The following is a 19,378-nucleotide window of genomic DNA, read 5'->3' as shown; positions in this document are numbered from 1 at the left end:
TAAATTTTAAATGGTTAAACCATCGATCTGTTGAACCTCTCTCTCCGAGAAAGTTTCGACATGTATTTTCGCCAGCAAGCAACTGCTAGCTTTCTAATAAACTTTTTTATATATATAAAAAAAACTTTCTAAAATTCTAATCAAATAGGTTGTAAGACATGGTTTAGTTTGGTTCAATTTTTTGGGTTAAACCGTTAAAGTCTTTTTCTTCACCCTTGGCCAAATCTGATTTTCTTTGTATAACAAAAATCGCCAAAATTTTGTGACATTTATTTCACTCTGAAGATTTATTTATTAATCATTCTTTTTTTTTTTCGGTCAATGATTATTTTACCTATCCATATTTTACAAGACGAAGCCTAAACTAGAAAGTTTAAATAAGATTATCCTTTGCTATATTGTTTCTCGATATATAGTTTTTTTCCATATCGTATTATTCAAACAGTTTCTATGAGCTGTAACAATAATGGAAAATCAAAATAACATTATAAATTATTAAATTGTCTTCTTTTAATTTTGTAAGAAATTAGTTAAAAGACACTGACAGAGAAAGAAGGTTCTCTCTATCATTGCCGGTGACTACAATCGGAAAACTCTTCCTCAATCACCTCCGTCACAACACACCGTGACGCTTCCATCAGTTCAGGACTAAGTCTAAACATGAGAACACAAAACTCCATCTGATTCAACGCACCGTCTCGATCGAAATCTCCTTCGTTGATCATACATCGAACATCTTCGTCCGTTAGATCTCCGAGTCCAAGAACCGTGGATGCGTTTCTTCGTAAACTCTCGAACGTGATGACTCCTTTGTCTTTATCCATAAGAAGCTCGAACCCTTTGCATAGCTCTTCGATTAGACCTTCTCCACCGAGTTTTCCAGCCATTGTTGGAAAGAAATCTTGGAATTTAGTGGGTTCTTGATCTTGTTGGCTTGGTCTTGTTGAAGATTTAGGAGACGCCATTAGAGAAGAGAGGATTGAGAAAAAGTATTAGAATTTGAGAGAGACTGCTTGTTTGTGAGCAAGTTCTTTTGTATATAAAGATAGAGAATTTGGTATTTCCAAGAAGGAACATCCATGGAACTTGAAGCCAACTAAGCTATAGGTAAGAGAAGAAAAGATCTTTGAATTCTTGGCTTCTTCTTGGAAGCTCACGTAAGGTTATATTTGTCTTTTTCAGTATGGATGTGATTGTTCCCACGGGCGGTGCGTAGTGTGAAAAGCTAAGAGAAGAAAAAATTAAAGTAGTCTGTTCCTTCTTTTTCTTTATATGGAAATAAAAGTTAGATTTCGAATGTGAAGTTTATGCGACTTTCTTAGGCAAGTGACTTTAGATTCCATTGATTGAGGAAAGGTCAAAAAAAAAAAAAGAATCCTTTTTAGTAGATTCCATTGATCAAGGAACGTTCTTCTCTATTTTGTTATAATTTAAATAATATTCATTAAAATATTCCTCAATAACAACACTTTCACCAATAGAGCATAATTCTAACCAATACTGTTTGGGGTGAACGGGAACATTCGACGGCACGGTGAACAACCAAAAACCACGACAATGCTCACTAAAACTATCGATCACATGGTATAGCAATCGACTGTCAAGTGTCAACCATAAAGGAACTGGACTAACGCAAACTTCACGATGGCTTTGTGTTGTTGGTTTGGTTCATCGTGACAAGTCTAATCTTTATCTTTGACTTATTTTTCAATATTTTTAATATATCTTTTTTTCTAGACGTATTTAATTTATACAGAGTTATTTGGTTTAATTTTTTTTTGCATTTGTTCAAAAAAAAGAAGAGAAGGTATCCTACTGTATTAATTGAGAAGTACAAATATAAAACTAATCTTAAATGTGTAAAAAATTACATTCAATTGCCATTAGAAAATTTTAATTAAGCTTAATTAATTAATTTATTATAAACATAATTAACTAAAAAATAAAAAAACACTCACAGATCAAATACTAAAAAATCTAAAACAATAAAAATAAAAATATTTTATCTCTCTAATAAAAAAACACTCACAGATCAAATACTAAAAAATCTAAAACAATAAAAATAAAAATATTTTCTCTCTCTAATAAATTATGAACGAAATTAGTAAATATTTTTTTTTTAAAAGTATAAACCAATCAGTTTTAAAAACTAAGATTTTATATCCAAATATACAATATAATTATTTTTGATAACAAAATTTGAAGATTTTAAATTATGATTCTCCTAATATCTTTATTTTATTTTATTTACGAATTGTTTGGAATTTTCATATAATACTTATTATTAATAAAATGCAGAATTTTTTCTGCATATGTTGTGATTTGAATTTTTAAAAACAAAAATATATCACTCAATCTATGAAAAATGTGTGTTTTAATTTTTACATTGGCGGGTTGGTAAAACTAAATTTATATAGATGATAAATTATAATTTTTATATTTAATTTTCTAGATTAAACTTTTAGATTAAACTTTCTATGCAACTAAATTTATTTTCTCACAATAATAATAATAAAATTACTATTTTATATTTTACAAAATAAAGATGCAAATACAACAAACAAACAATAGAAAACTGTAATAATACGTCAAAAATAAAATACTATAATATTCTAAAATAATTAGTATTCAAATAGACTAATAGATTTATAAAACAATTAAAATAAATATTATCTCAAACAAAATAACATTTTTTAAAAAATATAACAATAAATTTTATTATTATATTATAAATTTTTTTAAAAATGTTGACCCGTGCTTAAAGCACGGAATATCTCCTAGTATAAATTATTTTTCTTGATATAAATGTAGTTTAGGTGAGAAAAGTCTCCAAAATAACACGTTCACGAATTCATAGTGACTTTTGGGTGCGATAATAAATTAAGAAATCGAGTTTTTTTGGTCGCTTATTGGAAGACATTAATCTCTTCACATCTTGATTGAAACTTCGTTGTGGTAGACAGAATATTCCACTTGGTCTGCCCGTTCTATCGCATGCCTTTGTTTTTTTTATCATTGATTACTTCAACCAAATCTCTTCCTCATTGGATAATTTAATCACTATCGTTATCCATAATCTTACTCAATAATGAAATGGTTTATTTTCTTCAAAATTCATGAACCTCAACCGCAATATGAACCGGGTTCGTACAAAGAACATTGAATTTTGATTGATTGACTCGGTCAATTCTCTTTTTTTTATTAACATACTAGATCAAGATTCAAATCAAATAATAAACTTCTGAGCAGATCTTTCGGGATCGATCGAACATTTTATTCAAATTTTAATATTATGTATCAAACACTTAATTTGGGTAAATAAAATAACATGACTTGTAGTGAAGCATATACAGTATAAACATGCAAAGTCAATATATTATATACGAAATCTGATGAAAATTATCATCATATGAAAGTCTTTATTTTGTTATCTTTACATCTTTATTTCTATATGATTGACGCAATTATAAAGTTTATGTGGAAACGATTCTAATGTTCTTATATGCTTTAAAATTAGAGAAACAAAATTCCTCTAAACCCTCAAAGATGGGAACCAAACACTCTTGCAAACTCACTGACACGGTGTCGTTTAACTCTCTTATCATTCTCCCACGCTGTTCTGTTTCTTGCGTCACACTCTCTCTCAAAGACGGCAACTCCGGTCCAAGCATCATGTTTGCCGTCCGACCAGAATTAGTTTCCGGAAAAACAACCGCAGTTCCCCAAATCTCCTCCACTTCTTTCGTCTTCTTCTCTAACTCCTTAGACAATGTCTCTGTTCTCATCCTCTGTTTCTCTTCCTCTACTTGCTTAAACCCTAACCCTTGAAATCTCGATCTCATTTCGTCAACAGCACTCAACACTTTAATCTCATCAACATTCTCAATCTCTCTTAACCAATCGCTGCAAACCTTAAATATCTTAGGAGCCTCGGTCTCCGTTTCATCTTCGTCCTCCATGATGTTTCGGTTAAGCCACCTGTTCAAGAGGTTAACGAAACCTCTTTGTTTATCGATGTAACCTCTCAAAGATTCTTTGTATCTTCTAATTTGTTCTTCAACCTTATGCGTAGCTTTCCTCGAGCTCAATCATTTTCAACAATATGAACACAAGACTTACTTCTAGTGATCACTCGAAACTGCTTGTGGTGACATTTCGCCAAGAATCTCCACATCTTTTGGAATCCATTGATGATCTCAATCACCTGAACCGAAAGCTCGTCATCTCTTATCTTATGAATTCTCATCGAAATCGATTCAACTGCTCTAACCGAGTCATTAATCTTGGATAACAGGCGTTTAAGCACAGTCTCGGCCTCGTCAATGTCGCTCGATTCTGCTCCGTTGTTATCAAGAGTCTGAACAATCTTGTACGCTTAGTCATAAGAAACCCTAAGATTTTCTTCAACTTTAACTTTTGCATGAAGCTTCTTTTCCCACATATAAAGCTTCTCTAATGTCATGGAGAGTGTAACAGCAGTATCATCAAAGCGAAAACAGCGTGTCGACGGCAAATCACGAGTCGAATTCCCGGAACTACCAAGTACCTTTGAAGCAAATCCCTTGAACTGTGATCCTAAAGGTTGATGGTGATCAACTCTGCTAACTTGAAGCAACTCGGAGACTTCATTATTATTACTCTTAGCTTTCTCGCTTATACGATTGATCCTTTCTACTACATTCCTAAGATCAGTCAAGGACAAACCAGATGTTTCCGAAAAAGTAGAAGAAGAAGATTCATACGCTTCATCAAAACCATCCTCCTCATCTGATCTTGTCACTTCTTCAGTAACACTCTCTGGAGTTGTTCCTTCCGTCTCCTGCGCGCAAGTTTCATTAGAATCGTCAACCTCACTTGAAACTTGACCATTACAAGTGTTTGCTTCGACTTCTATCTTATCAACTCCACTATCAGCTGAAGAGCTTGCTTTAGCATTATTCTTCTTCTTCTTCTTCTTCTTCTTTTGATTCTTTCTTATAAGAGTACTACCTGTTGGAACTACACTTTTGACAACATGGCTTTAGCCAACTTTCCGGTGACTTTTCCGGTGACGTCCGTCATTGGAATGACCAGTTTAAGGACTCATTGGATTCCTTGTAATGAGCACTATAACATAGTGTAATTACTTGTCAAAAGCAAAGTTATAATGAATGAGAAATTAATCTCCAAAGTGGTTAGCTTGAAAGCTTATGGGATGAGGATATTACGTTGCATGGACCAGACTTGGTTTAATATTTTGGAGTAAATTTATTTGCAACTTATATTACATTTCATGTTACGTATGTTGCATATAATATTCAAAATCTTATTTGCAAAGTCAAATCGAGTTTGTTGTGTTTAAAAACAAACAAAGTCGAAGTCTTATCAACTCAAACGGAAGAATAAGTCGCTCCTGAGATCTCGCCAACGTGTGAGACTTGATCGCATCTCTCCTCTCCTCAACTTCCCGAGATATCAGTCCACGAGCCCATATTTTGTGGAGAGCATCTCGTCCTCCTCTCCATATAGAAACAGAGCTCTCTCGTTTCATTGTTTCACACTTGCGACAAAACAAAAACTCTGAAACTGCAAAAGTCCAACTCTCTCTCACTCCTCTTTCTCTCACTAGAAACGTAAGTATTATCAAGAGTGTATCGTTGAGCCAACGTTTGTTTGAGTCCGTAACCAAGTGTTGTGATACAGTCTCGTCTCGGTTGTATCCTGGGATCCATGTACTCACTAAACCGCCACACTACGGGAGCTACTTTGGGATAAGGAAAGAGATCATATCTCGCCTCCGAGAATCTGCTTCTACTCCTTTCTTTTATCGATTTACATAGGTGTTATAATCGTTATCTCATATTTAGATTTTTGCGGTCCTATAGTCTTAACCCAAAGTAAAGATTCGTTTTCTACATATAGTTTAAAACGGATCTTACGACGCGAACAGTTGATAACGATTAATGCCGTATTGTAAGCGATGTTTGAACGTTTTATGTGAAGGCCTTTGGGTGTGTTTCGCAAAAACGCTTCAAGACTCTCGAGATTTCAAAACAGTTTCCATGAAGACCATGCATGTGGTAGTTTCGTGAAACAGTTTTTTCGAGCAATCAATTTTTTTTTTCTACGATGCTTTAGTGTGACGTATACAACGTACTATAATAGCTATCTACAGAAAATAATTAGGGGGTGTATTCAATCTAACATTTCAAATGATTTGAGTTTTTATGAGATTTTAAATGATTTTGATGATTTTAGGAGAGTTGATATGATTTATTGTAAAATTCTTTCAAATCTCACCTAAAACCATGAGATTTGGATTTCTGTATTTTTAACTAAACAAATCCCCTCAAATCCTCCAGAATCTCTAAAAATTATTAAAATCTAAATCCACAGTCTATTTTGAATAATAGTGGATTTTAAAGTAATTTTTTAAATCATCAGTTCAATAACAATGGATTTTAAAGTAAATTTTTAAATAACAGTTCAATAACAGAAGATTTTAATAGATTTTTTAAAATCTATGATTGAATAACATAGGATTTGTAAATTTTACACAAATCACTTAAAATGTCAAGTTGAATACACCCCCTTAATTTCTAGCAAATTAAATTAATTTCATTATTCAATTATTTAATTGCTAACTATTGATTAATAAATATATTTGTTCACAAATATTGACATATTTTTGTCTTTTTTGAACAGATGACTAACGGTGTTGAAAACAACAACAACAACGGAGGTGCTGAGGAACTTCGTGAGTCGACAACCCGACCCGGGAATGGTCCACCACCTGCTCCTCTCTTACCGACCGAGCTGAAACCGAGCATCCCGAGCTCTGCAATGACGCCCAACAAGTTTGATGGCACAAACTTTGAATCGTGGCAACAAAAGATGCACTTCTTCTTGTGTACACTCAACCTGCAGAAGTTTCTCACCGAGGATGCTCCGGCACTGCCTGTTGATAACAACGACGTGCATGCGTATGCAAGTGTCGATGCATGGCATCACTTGGATTACTTGTGCAAAAATGCCATCTTTGTGCACATGGAGGAAAAGCTGTTCAAGGCGTTTAACAAAGCACTAACCTCCAAGGTTCTCTGGAATCTTCTAGAAACCAAGTACAAAGTCTACAATGTGGGCTCAGGGAAACATGCCACAAGGGAGTTTCTCAACTACCAGATGGTGGATTCCAGGCCCATAATGGACCAAGTACATGAGCTTCAAGTGCTTGCACAACAGTTAGCTGATGAAGGAATGAACATATGTGAGACATTCACAGTAAATTGCTTCATCGAGAAGCTACCTCCAAGTTGGAGCGACTTCAAGCACTATCTGGATCACACGCAGAAGCCAATCACCTTGCTCAACCTAATCTCAAGGCTGCAAAACCAATCAACTGAACGTGACAACGCTGTGTCCGTCATTGATGAGAATGCAAATATGGCTGAGTATAGGAGAAAAGGAAAAGCCAAGGTTGTCTACGGCAACAAAGGAGCTTCACCAAAAAAGGCTGTACCAGGCAAGACGGAACCTCAGTCCTCCACGTTCTTCAAGAAGCAAGGCGGGGCTAAGAAGTTTGCTAGAAAGTGCTGCTACTGTGGCAAGAAAGGTCACAAAACCGTTGAATGTCGCGGCAAAGACAAGGGTAAAAATCAAGCCAATTTGACTGAAGAGGACTTGTGTGCGGTCGTCACGGAAGCAAATGTGGTGATGAACAATGAGAACCCAAGGGAGTGGTGGTACGACACTGGAGCCACTACCCACATCTGCATTCACAGAGACATGTTCAACACTTATCAGAAATCCAAATCTGGTGAGAATCTGATGATGGGCAATGTGTCTCACTCCAAGATCGTTGGAACCGGAAAGGTGGTCTTGAAGATGACTTCCAGAATGGCCGTCACGCTCCACAACGTGAAGCATGTTCCAGACATGAGGAAGAATATGGTCTCTGGGACCCTATTGAGCAAGCATGGCTTTGCTGCTAACCTTGCGTCCAATCAGATGACTTTGAGTAAGAATGGTGTCTTTATTGGCAAAGGTTTTGTTAAGGGAGGACTTGTTAAGCTGTATGTTGCAACAATCCTTAAGAAAAATGATGTAGCTTCTACTTCTGTTTCAAACAATTCCATGAATAAAAATTCAGTTGCTTATTTGGTTGAGTCTTCTACTTTATGGCATGAACGGTTAGGACATGTGAATTATAAATCTATGCAAAGATTAATTAATTTGAACTTAATCCCCAAATGCAAAATAAGCAGAGAAAAATGTGAAGTATGCGTTCAAGCGAAACTCACAAAAACACCATCACCTCGTGTTGAAAGAGCAAACAAACCTCTAGAATTAATACACACAGATTTGTGCGATTTAAAATACGTACAATCTAGAGGCGGTAAAAAGTATTTTGTTACTTTCATAGATGATTGTACAAAATATTGCTACGTTTATTTGTTACGTAGTAAAGACGAAGTCTTGGAGAAATTTAAAGAATATAAAACCGAAGTTGAAAATCAACTCTCAAAAACTATCAAGGTAGTAAGAAGTGATAGAGGAGGCAAGTATGATGGACCTTTTAATGATTTTTGTCAAGAAAATGGTATTATACATCAAACTACTGCTCCCACCGGAATCTAACGGAGTTGCGGAACGAAAAAACCAAACTCTGAAAGAAATGATGAATGCAATGTTGCTGGAATCGGGGTTACCACAGAACCTGTGGGGGGAAGCTTTGCTTACCACCAACCTCATTCTGAATAAAATACCGCAGAAAACAACCGGCGATACGCCTTATCAACTTTGGAAAGGAAATGTACCATCGTACAAATACCTAAAAGTGTGGGGGTGCCTCGCTAAAGTCGCAGTGCCACCTCCAAAGAAGGTTACTGTCGGACCTAAAACCGTTGATTGTATTTTTATTGGATATGCACACAACAGTAGTGCTTATCGGTTTCTGGTTCACAAATCAGATATTCCAAATATTCATGTTAATACAATAATGGAATCAAGAAATGCGTCTTTCTTTGAAAATATTTTCCCGTGTAAGGATAAACAAAATCTGAAACGTACTTGGGAAGAGAGAGATGCAATCACCACTACTAATGAGGCCAGTACCTCTGGTACCTCGGTAAAACAAGTAGAAAAAGAACCTAGACGTAGCAAACGAGCTCGCCAGGGAAAAACTTACAGTGAAGATTTCCTGATGGTTCTTCTTGCAGAGAATGAACCAAGAACATATAATGAAGCCATGACTACACCCGACGCTCCTTTATGGAAGGAAGCCGTTAATAGTGAGATCAACTCCATTATGCAAAATCATACATGGGAGATAGTTGACCTACCTAAAGGGTTTAAACCACTAGGGTGTAAATGGATATTCAGAACAAAATTAAAAACCGATGGCTCTATTGATAAGTACAAAGCTAGACTTGTGGTGCAAGGATTCCGACAAAAAGAAGGTCTGGATTTCTTTGACACCTATTCTCCTATAACGAGAATAACATCAATTAGAATGCTAATCGGGATTGCAGCGTTAAGAGACCTGGAAATCCATCAAATGGATGTAAAAACCGCCTTTCTAAATGGTGATTTAGAAGAGGAAATTTATATAAAATAACCTGAAGGGTTTGTTGCTCCAGGACAAGAAAATAAAGTCTGTAGACTGGTGAAGTCGTTGTATGGACTTAAACAAGCTCCAAAACAATGGCATGAAAAATTTGACAATGTAATGATGTCAAATGGTTTCAAGATAAATGATTGTGATAAGTGCATATACATTAAAACTACTCCTAGTGGGTATGTTTTGTTATGTTTGTACGTTGATGACATGCTCATCATTGGTAGCAATAAAAACATGATCCAACAAACAAAAAATATGCTTCATGGTCAATTTGACATGAAAGATATGGGTTTAGCGGATGTCATTCTAGGGATTAAAATCACTAGAACCACTGACGGAATTATTCAATCAAAGGCACATTATGCTGAAAAGATACTTGAGCAGTTTAAAAACTACTCAAAAGGAAAAGCAAAAACTCCTGTAGATCATGAACTTCACTTGACCAAAAACTCGGGTGAAGCGGTGTCACAGATAGAGTATGCTAGGGTGATCGGAAGTCTTATGTACTTATCCAATTGTACAAGACCCGATCTCGCGCATGCAGTAAACGTTCTAAGTCGCTACACCAGTAATCCAGGTCATAAACACTGGCAAGCCATAAGAAGAGTATTAAATTACATAAGATACACAAAAACTTATGGGCTGCACTATGGTAAAGAACCAGCAGCTTTAGAAGGATACAGTGACGCCAATTGGATAGCTGATTCCAAAAACTCAAAATCCACAAGTGGATATGTCTTTACTCTAAAAGGTGCAGCAGTATCATGGAAATCTGCGAAACAGACTCTAACGGCTGGATCAACCATGGAGTCGGAGTTTATAGCTTTAGATAAAGCCGCAGAAGAAGCAGACTGGCTTCGTAATTTTTTAGAAGATATTCCGATGTGGGAAAAACCTGTGCCGGCATTACGTGTACACTGCGATAGCCAATCGGCTATTGCTCGAGCACACAATACTCACTACAATGGCAAGAACCATCATATTAGAAGACGTCATAAGACCATTAGAAACTTGATCACTACTAGTGTAATTACAGTAGATTATATAAATACAATTTTTAATCTTGCGGACCCCTTTACTAAAGGGCTAGCTAGAGATCAAGTTGTAAAATCATCAAGAGGAATGGGTCTAAAGCCTACAATCTAAGAGGATGTTTGATGGAAACCCCACCTAAATGATTGGAGATCCCAAGAATTAGGTTCAAAGGGAAAACTAAATCAAACAAAATCAATCTGGAATACTGTATGACTAATAGTCACAGCCCAGTTCCTAAGATGAAAAACAGTACTTCCTATATCTTTAAAGGTTAAGCAATGCTTTTAATGATCAAGTCCATAAGCTATGATATATCAGTGGAGCATTTCCTAAAGGAAAACTACTTAAAACAAACGCTAATGGCGAATCACCTAGTGAGTGTGAAATCAGACCGTTTCTAGGAGAACAAAATGTAAGGCTATATTCTCCAACTTCCCTCATGAAATCCAGGCATGTTCATGGCCAAAACAAACACAATAGAGAACTTGGTTCTTCGAGAAAAAGAAGCTGGGTTATACCTGTTATCTCGGTTTACAGAAATATTTGAGTGGTTCAAGACATCATGTTCACCTCCTGGCCAGTAAATCCGACAGATATTAACAATGAGTAGTTCAAGGCTGAAAAATGCTACTATCTCAGACACAGTTATTTTTCGCATACACTCTTGAAAGTCGAGTCTGTCTAGTCAGTCTAGTCTTTTATTTTTTCTTATTTTATTGAGTCAGTAAAATCTTCCTATGTTTAGGGTAAATTCTATTCATGTGGGGGATTGTTGGAACTACACTTTTGACAACATGGCTTTAGCCAACTTTCCGGTGACTTTTCCGGTGACGTTCGTCATCGGAATGACCGGATTAAGGACTCTTTGGATTCCTTGTAATGAGCATTATAACATAGTGTAGTTACTTGTCAAAAGCGAAGTTATAATGAATGAGAAATTAATCTCCAAAGTGGTTAGCTTGAAAGCTTATGGGATGAGGATATTACGTTGCATGGACCGGACTTGGTTTAATATTTTGGAGTAAATTTATTTGCAACTTATATTACATTTCATGTTACGTATGTTGCATATAATATTCAAAATCTTATTTGCAAAGTCAAATCGAGTTTGTTGTGTTTAAAAATAAACAAACTCGAAGTCTTATTAACTCAAACGGAAGAATAAGTCGCTCCGGATATCTCGCCAACGTGTGAGACTTGATCGCATCTCTCCTCTCCTCAACTTCCCGAGATATCAGTCTACGAGCCCATATTTTGTGGAGAGCATCTCGTCCTCCTCTCCATATAGAAACAGAGCTCTCTCGTTTCATTGTTTCACACTTGCGACAAAACAAAAACTCTGAAACTGTAAAAGTCCAACTCTCTCTCACTCCTCTTTCTCTCACTAGAAACGTAAGTATTATCAAGAGTGTATCGTTGAGCCAACGTTCGTTTGAGTCCGTAACCAAGTGTTATGATACGGTCTCGTCTCGGTTGTATCCTGGGATCCATGTACTCACTAAACCGCCACACTGCGGGAGCTACTTTGGGATAAGTAAAGAGATCATATCTCGCCTCCGAGAATCTGCTTCTACTCCTTTCTTTTATCGATTTACATAGGTGTTATAATCGTTATCTCATATTTGGATTTTCGCGGTCCTACACTACCATCATCACTTTCAGGTTCCAAATCAGAAATCCCTTCTCTCTGCCTAATTTCTCTAAATCCATCACTCTCAACCTCATCATCTCTTTGATCCGGTACTGTGACATCATATTGCGTTTCATCCTCGGGGAAACCGTACAAACAAAATATATCATTATAACCTAGGAAAGGGTTCTGTTCATCAGCAGAAGAAACATTTTTCGAACCTTTCCTCTCATCTTCATTTGGATCATTCACGCACTTTGCCCCCTCAGACGCTAAACCTTCTTCACGTGACATCTCTAAACCATTGTTACTTGAACCACAAGTTCCATCTCCAACCATGTTTTTCCCCGGATTCTGATCGTTATTATTGCTCAACAGAGCTGTTTGAGACTGATCACATACAAAACAATCAGAATCAGAATCTGAGTCTGATTCTGATCCAGAACAGACCAGATCACTACTTGACAAATCATCATCTGAATACGAAATCACAACCAATTCCTTATGAACAAACTGGTTAAGACAGCTAGTGAATTCTACAAGAGATTTAAAGTAAAGAAGATGAGATTTCGCTAACTGATACCTAGCACCTCTCGCTGCTCTTATCAAATCCTTCATCTCCTTACACAGATTCAACAATGGAGTATTATTATCTCCCTTGGAATCAACAATACCCATTAATTTTTTTATCATGACTATAAATTTTGGCTTTCATATATATATATATATGGGAAAAGGGTAAATTTCAACCCATACTATTTCCAAAGTGTAAATTCCTACCCATACAACAGATCAATGTGTTTTTCTACCTAAACCCTTATGTAATTCAAATTTACTACCTAGACTTTGAATCGTTTCCTGTATTCCTACATTTACTCAAACAGCATTAGTCAATCGTTAAATATTTTGATAATTTTGAAACGTAAGCAATGATGTGTCAAGGTCATTAGGCTCGAAACCTTAAAATGATGTCGTTTGCAATTAAGATCTTTCCCCCGATTCAAAACACGTCGTTTTAACCTTTCATTGCAAACAACGTCATTTGCAATTAAGATCTTTCCCCAAGTCAAAACATGTCATTTTAACATTTCATTGCAAACAACGTCGTTTTAAGGTTTCGAGTCCAATGACCTTGACACATGATTGCTTACGTGTCAAATTGATCAAAACATTTAATGGTTGACTAACACTGTTTGAGTCAATGTAGGAATACATGTAACAATTCGAAGTCTAGGTAGTAAATTTGAATTATGTAAGGGTTTAGGTTAAAAAACACACGGATCTATTATCTGGATAGGAATTTACACTTTTGAAATAGTACATGTTGAAATTTACCCTTTTCCCTCGTACTATATTATTATTACTAGTCATAATGGGCTTATATATTACAATAATTCTTCAAAATCGATTTGTTGAGCAGTTACGCAAAACCAAGCCGCCGCCGGGTGGACGGTCAACTGAATATGACAATTGACAAGTGTCGTGCAGCCTGTATGAGTACGGAACAAACCCTAGAACTGCATTGACTTTGAATGTACTTATTATTTGGTGATCAACCAAATTGCTCGCAACTTGTCTTCTGAGCTCAATCATATCATTGACCGGCAACAAGATGGAATCTGAAACCAAACGATCGATTCTAGCCTATTTTGGCCATTTCTCAGGGAAAAGGACAAGAGACTCTGTTTGGCAATCAGTTCTTCTGAATACCGAAGCTCGACTTGAATATGTTCAAACCGAACAACTTGTTTCTTGTTCAGATTAGTGAAATTAAGCTGCAATACATACTCTCCGCTAAAAACTGGTGACTCAAAGAGGATTGTGTTTTGCCTTGCCTTAGCGATGTCCAAACCTGGGATTCTCGGTCTGACGGCGAAAATCAGAATCAACGTCGTAATCCACATAGTAAAAGAGCAATGCTGAAGAAGAAACAGCAAACGGCACCACACCAAGTCCATGGACTGGTGCGCCTTGTGCTTCGCCGGACGAAAACCTTCTCGTGTAACAGCTGTTTGATGCCGTGTAGATTAGAAGGTGTCATTCTTGGTGTTGTAGTATCCCATTGTGAAGACGGGGTTACAAATGGAGGTGTTTCCGACATGGGGTTTTGTTTATGTCTTGATAAGTAAAATATGTCTTCATATTCTTCATATACTGAAAAGAGAATATGAAAACATAAAATGGTGTTTGGTTTATTAGAAAAAGAGTTTAATTATTATTATGTTAAAAAGAAGAGAGATTGTGAGGAGTGAGAAGAATATGAAGATATGAAATGGTGTTTTTTATTCTCTAGCTTCCTATTACTTATCAAATGATTTGACAAATTTTATTGATTTTTCTAGAAGATTTATTATCTTCAACTATAGGTTGTAAGTTGTAACTAAGAGTAGTTTATTTAATATTAATTAATTCATTTTAATATTTTGAGCTTGAAAAAAGTAGCTTAAATTTTTCTTAATTTTTTCTTATATTTTTCTTATATTTTGCTAAATCTTAATTAAATCAATTTTATTCAACATGTCTAATATTACTAGTGTTAATTATGGAACAATATATGGATACATATAATTTTAATTTATACTAAAATCTTTTAATTTTGTTTGGTTATATGAATTATATAAGTTTTTAATAAAGTTTGTTTGGATACATAGATAAGTAATGACAAACATTGTAATTTTTTTTGAAAATCAAAATTTATTTCAAATTCCTACTTCAAAAATATTAGTATAAATATAATATGTGGACTGTAGTACACTTTACTTTGAATTGGTTCACTACCAATTCAAAAACTACTAATGAGATTTCAATTTATTATATAACTTTTGTTTTCACAGTTAGTAACTCATATGATCACAAATCCATAATGATAAAGTTAAACAAAAATAAATATAAGCTTTATCATAACTCAAGAGTATATTTTATTGATCACAATATAAAAAGAACATCAACAAGGTTCCATATCTTCAAACTAATATGAAGATTAAAGAACTCACGAAATTCACAAAATGATACTCCCTCTGGTTTTGTTTACTTGTCGCTTTAGCCTATTTTTTCTGTTTAAAATTACTTGTCATTCTCGGTTATCAATGTGATTTTTGCAATAAAATTCTAAATATAACCCTAGATCAATTAACACAATACATAAAAAAAAAATTATTGAAGAATCACGCTGGATTATACGAAAGATCACTTTTTCAACTTATAAACATAACCACTTTGACAAATAAAGCTAGAAATTTACAACCTGCAGTAAAATAAGAAGGAGAGAGATAATGGTGAGTATTGTAATTGATTCATTCAATGGAAGAATAAATCACAAAGAAATGCAACCTGATGATCAACATTACCTAAGAATATTGACAAATAAAGTTCGATGGTTTTTGTATGCCTCAGGGACAAGAATTATAAAAGCTTCCTCAGGAGTTCGGCCACTTATAATTAATATCTGCAGGGTATCCAAATGAGTGGAGAGTTCAAACATAAAAAATGAATTTACTTAGTTCTGTGACAAGTAAAACATCTAATATATGATTCTCATAACAAACTAAGAGAAATTAGAGCATATACAAAAGAAGATCTGAGGTTTTAAATCAGAAGGGGAAGAGAGATCTTTGTTAGAGACACGTTAAAGGTAGAAAAACAGTACGAACAGAGGATAAGCTAAACAACAAGCAAAAAATGTTATTCAGGTAATCACATAACATGTCTCTAACATAAAAGTGATATACGCACTAGCTTAATTACAAAGCTCCATTTTCAATCACAAAAGCAAGACCATAAGAACAGAGAAAAATAAGTTTATTTGTGAGACAAATGCCATTTAAAAAAAAAAGCCAAATCAAATCTGAGAAACCAATTAACTAATGTCACAATATCTAGTGACTTAGATAGAGCTGCCTCGTGTTGAAACATGGCTTGTAGGACTGTGTGATTTATCATTAGAAGGAGAATAATTCTTAGCCATCTTGCTTCGTTACTCCATATATTGAACAGAAGAGGAAGTCGTAGTAGAAGAAGAAACAGAGGAAAATGGAGAAGAAGAAGAACTGGAAGTGATTGATTAAAACGAAGAATTGAGATCAACAGAGGATTGGAGTCTGCCGTCGGTGGAGTAAACAGCAGCCGCTCCGATCAGGTCTGTCGTCGGTGGAGTACACAGCAGCCGCTTCGATCGAGTCCGTCGCAGGTGGAGTACTCAGCAATCGCTCTGATTGAGGTTTTCACCGTCGTAATCACGCCGGCTTAGCTTAGAGTATAACTACTTTTTCATTTTTTTTTCCGTATTCGTTCTGGATTTAGATTGTAAAAAAAAAATTATGTATGAAAAAATAAAATGGTAAATTTGTGTTATTTCTGAGGTTAAAGTTGTCAATATACCAACTTTCTTAATCCACGCAAAAACTCCTAAAACGTCAAGTAAACAAAACCGGAGGGAGTAATACTTAACAAACATACCAGTATACCACATTCCTCACAAGGCATAAAATCGAAAATAGCAAAACATAAAGACACATAATTTTCAGAAAAGAGATGTGTTATTATAATTATTACTTGTTTACTCGATGGCACTAAACTCCTCGATCAAATTCTTCTTCATACCAAAATTGTTCATAATTATTGCGTGGACCTTAGAGCAATTACAAGGCATAACCACACACCGTCCAATCTGGCTGTCTCTAACTCCATTCGAACCACCGAGCTTACGTGCGATGACTACTGAGTTCACTACGTCATCGGAGGGATGATAAATGATCAACACCTCAAATCCTTTAAGATCGGAAGAGTCAACGATTGGATACAAGAAAGCTCTAAGACCATGAGCACTCCTTAGCATCAACACAGCTCCTGGAGCCATATATTTCTCCAAATGCTCAATAGCTTTGACCTTTGACTCTTTATCTATCCCAACAAGAGCTGCCAAGAAAACGACATCATATTGGTCTAATCCTTCCTTAGCATTTAACACATCAGTTGTGTGGAAGATCATGCGTTTCGAGAGGTCAAGATCGCGAGAAACGAGGCTTGAAGCGAGTTTGTTGGCCTGTGAGTCGATGTCAAAGTTGTGGAACGTTGTGTTGGGGAGGTGAAACTTGGCCAAGACGATGGAAGCAAGTTTGTTGGCTTGTGAAGCGAGTTTCATCAAAGAAGTTTAATATATATATATATATTAAACTTCTTTGATGAATCTCTCTCGAAATCGGATAAAATCCTAATTTGATTTCCTCGCTTTAACGACCGATCTTTCCTGGATTGATTGAGTTGAGGTTGTACCTTTTGACGACATCACTAGAAAGCTAAACCTTAGTTTGGCAGAAGTATGAGTCGATGAACCCTAATTCAAAAGCAAAGCAAATTTGGTTTGTTTTGTATAGCGAGACTGAAAATTTCCCTTTAGTAATATGTAATCGTGTTGAACCGTGTTTGATTATTTATATTTTTTTGTTAGTGTTGATAAATAAATTTTAGAAAAGGAAATTTGTAGCTAAATGGAAAAAGGTAAATTCACCGTAAATAAGGAGATAGAACAATAGGTTACATTACATGTAGTTAATGTTGGGCCATTAATGTTTGGGGGCACGTTATGTAATTTTGATATTAAGAGCTAATGATAGAATCTGTAAATTAAATTTCGTAGATCAACCGACGTAACATTGTTTTATTTTTATTTGAGGACTTTGAAGTTAAAAAGCCCAAAATAATTTGCTTCGATGAATTTACTGTTTATTAAGAAAATTCCTTATTTCTTCTCTGCTGGACAATGATGTGCGATGTCATATAGTTTGTTGATAATATCAAATCGTATTGTTGATGTTAAATTACATAATTTGACACACTTAATATTAATTAGCTCTAACTAGCGAAAGTTATTTCCTTACGCTACAAAATTGATGTGGTGGTACACTTTGCGGTGTTATATGATTCTACTAGATAGATGACGACAGTGTCACCTTTTCTTATGTTTTTACGGAGAGCTTCATTCAAACCCCACTTAAACCGAAATTGTATATTATACAAGTTTATATTTGTCACGTACGTCTACCTTACATATCTTTAAGGTTGATAGATTGAGCGGCATTTGATGTTAAGTTCTTCAAAAATATGTAATTAATTAAACTAGTTCAAACGAAACAGAGCAATTATTAGATGGTGTTATGTGCTTGTTTTAGTTCGTAGCCGGTTGGGGTCTTTATATACATTTAGGCCATGAATGGTTTTCTGCGGTAGTTTTAGCTTTAATCTTCCAAAAAATATATTTTGCAGTCGTTAAGATTTTCAAAAGACAAATTATCTTTTCTTTTTTCGTTTTTCCCTTTCTTTTTTTTTTTACGTAAAGAAAAATATAATCTGCCAGCAAGTTATCTAGTTTGTGAGAGTGTTTTGATTTTTTTTTTCAAAAACAATCGATCTTTATTTTCTTTTTTTTTTTTGTAAAGAAACCTATTAAATCTACACCAAAAAAAAAGAGTTAAAAACAACTAATAGCCAAAAGCCAAAAACTATTTTAACTACAAACATTCATGGTCTTAGTAAAAAACACTCATGGTCTTCGTTTGATGAAATACTCACATAGACCAACTAAATTGGAAAAACTCACTTGGCGAATCACAAATCCAAAATATCTGAAATCTTGAATTTGCATTTGGTATATGTTTGAAAGAAACCAATCTTAGTAACTAATAGAATATATATATATATATATATATATATATATATATATATATATATATATATATATATATATATGATTGAATGATAATGCAGATATATATGATTACTTAGAGAAATTCGGTTCAAAAACTAAAAAAACATATGATCAAACTTTTGTTTGTTATCACAATTGGTTGATCACTCATATTTTTGCTTCACCCTGATGAAGAGGGATGTATCAAACTGCTTAAAATACTTTCATTGTAATTAACATCTCTTTCAATAAATCTTAAAAAAAGACTTGAAAAAGAAAACATAAATGGAAAAGAAAACAAGGAAAATAAGGAGGAATTCGTGATGTATATTATGTGTATGTATGGAACTCGAGGCTTCTTTCGAAGTTGTTCAAAAGTTCTCATCCACACACATTTAAAAACGCCTCCACTCATCAACTCCTTTTAAAGCAT

The 19,378-nt window shown here is 34.8% G+C and overlaps 2 protein-coding genes, 1 long non-coding RNA gene and 2 pseudogenes across 4 annotated transcripts; all 5 read right to left on the bottom strand.

The window, feature by feature from the left end:
- Positions 1–472: 472 nt before the first annotated feature.
- Positions 473–1,116, bottom strand: LOC104730710 (calcium-binding protein PBP1). The gene has a single exon (XM_010449910.3). The coding sequence runs from the start codon at positions 963–965 to the stop codon at positions 567–569; it is 399 nt and encodes a 132-aa protein (XP_010448212.1). The 5' UTR covers positions 966–1,116; the 3' UTR covers positions 473–566.
- A 2,343-nt stretch (positions 1,117–3,459) lies between these two features.
- LOC104730700 (uncharacterized) lies at positions 3,460–12,941 on the bottom strand. The gene is given in 3 exon segments (XM_010449899.3): positions 3,460–4,087; positions 4,090–4,989; positions 12,281–12,941. Coding segments are annotated over 3 exon segments (2,175 nt in total). The 3' UTR covers positions 3,460–3,473.
- A 720-nt stretch (positions 12,942–13,661) lies between these two features.
- Positions 13,662–14,364, bottom strand: LOC147949135 (uncharacterized; annotated as a pseudogene).
- Positions 14,365–15,419: 1,055 nt separating this feature from the next.
- LOC147949134 (uncharacterized) lies at positions 15,420–16,565 on the bottom strand. The gene is made up of 2 exons (XR_015582196.1): positions 15,611–16,565; positions 15,420–15,507 (listed from the first exon to the last, which is right to left on the bottom strand). It is a non-coding gene; the product is annotated as an uncharacterized LOC147949134 (long non-coding RNA).
- Positions 16,566–16,583: 18 nt separating this feature from the next.
- LOC104754956 (nicotianamine synthase 2 pseudogene) lies at positions 16,584–17,403 on the bottom strand (annotated as a pseudogene). Its single transcript, XR_015568990.1, has one exon. The product of XR_015568990.1 is annotated as a nicotianamine synthase 2 pseudogene (transcript).
- Between the last annotated feature and the right edge of the window lie 1,975 nt (positions 17,404–19,378).

Source organism: Camelina sativa, chromosome 2 (genome assembly GCF_030686135.1).
Source record: "Camelina sativa cultivar CO46 ecotype springtype chromosome 2, ASM3068613v1".
NCBI lineage: Eukaryota > Viridiplantae > Streptophyta > Magnoliopsida > Brassicales > Brassicaceae > Camelina > Camelina sativa.
The sequence above is the reverse complement of the archived record's forward strand: the minus strand, read 5'-3'. Positions and strand labels throughout refer to the sequence as shown.

What these genes read in the sequence shown, in the direction of transcription:
- LOC104730710 (XM_010449910.3), bottom strand. Translation starts at nt 965, where the DNA reads ATGGCGTCTCCTAAATCTTCAACAAGACCAAGCCAACAAGATCAAGAA.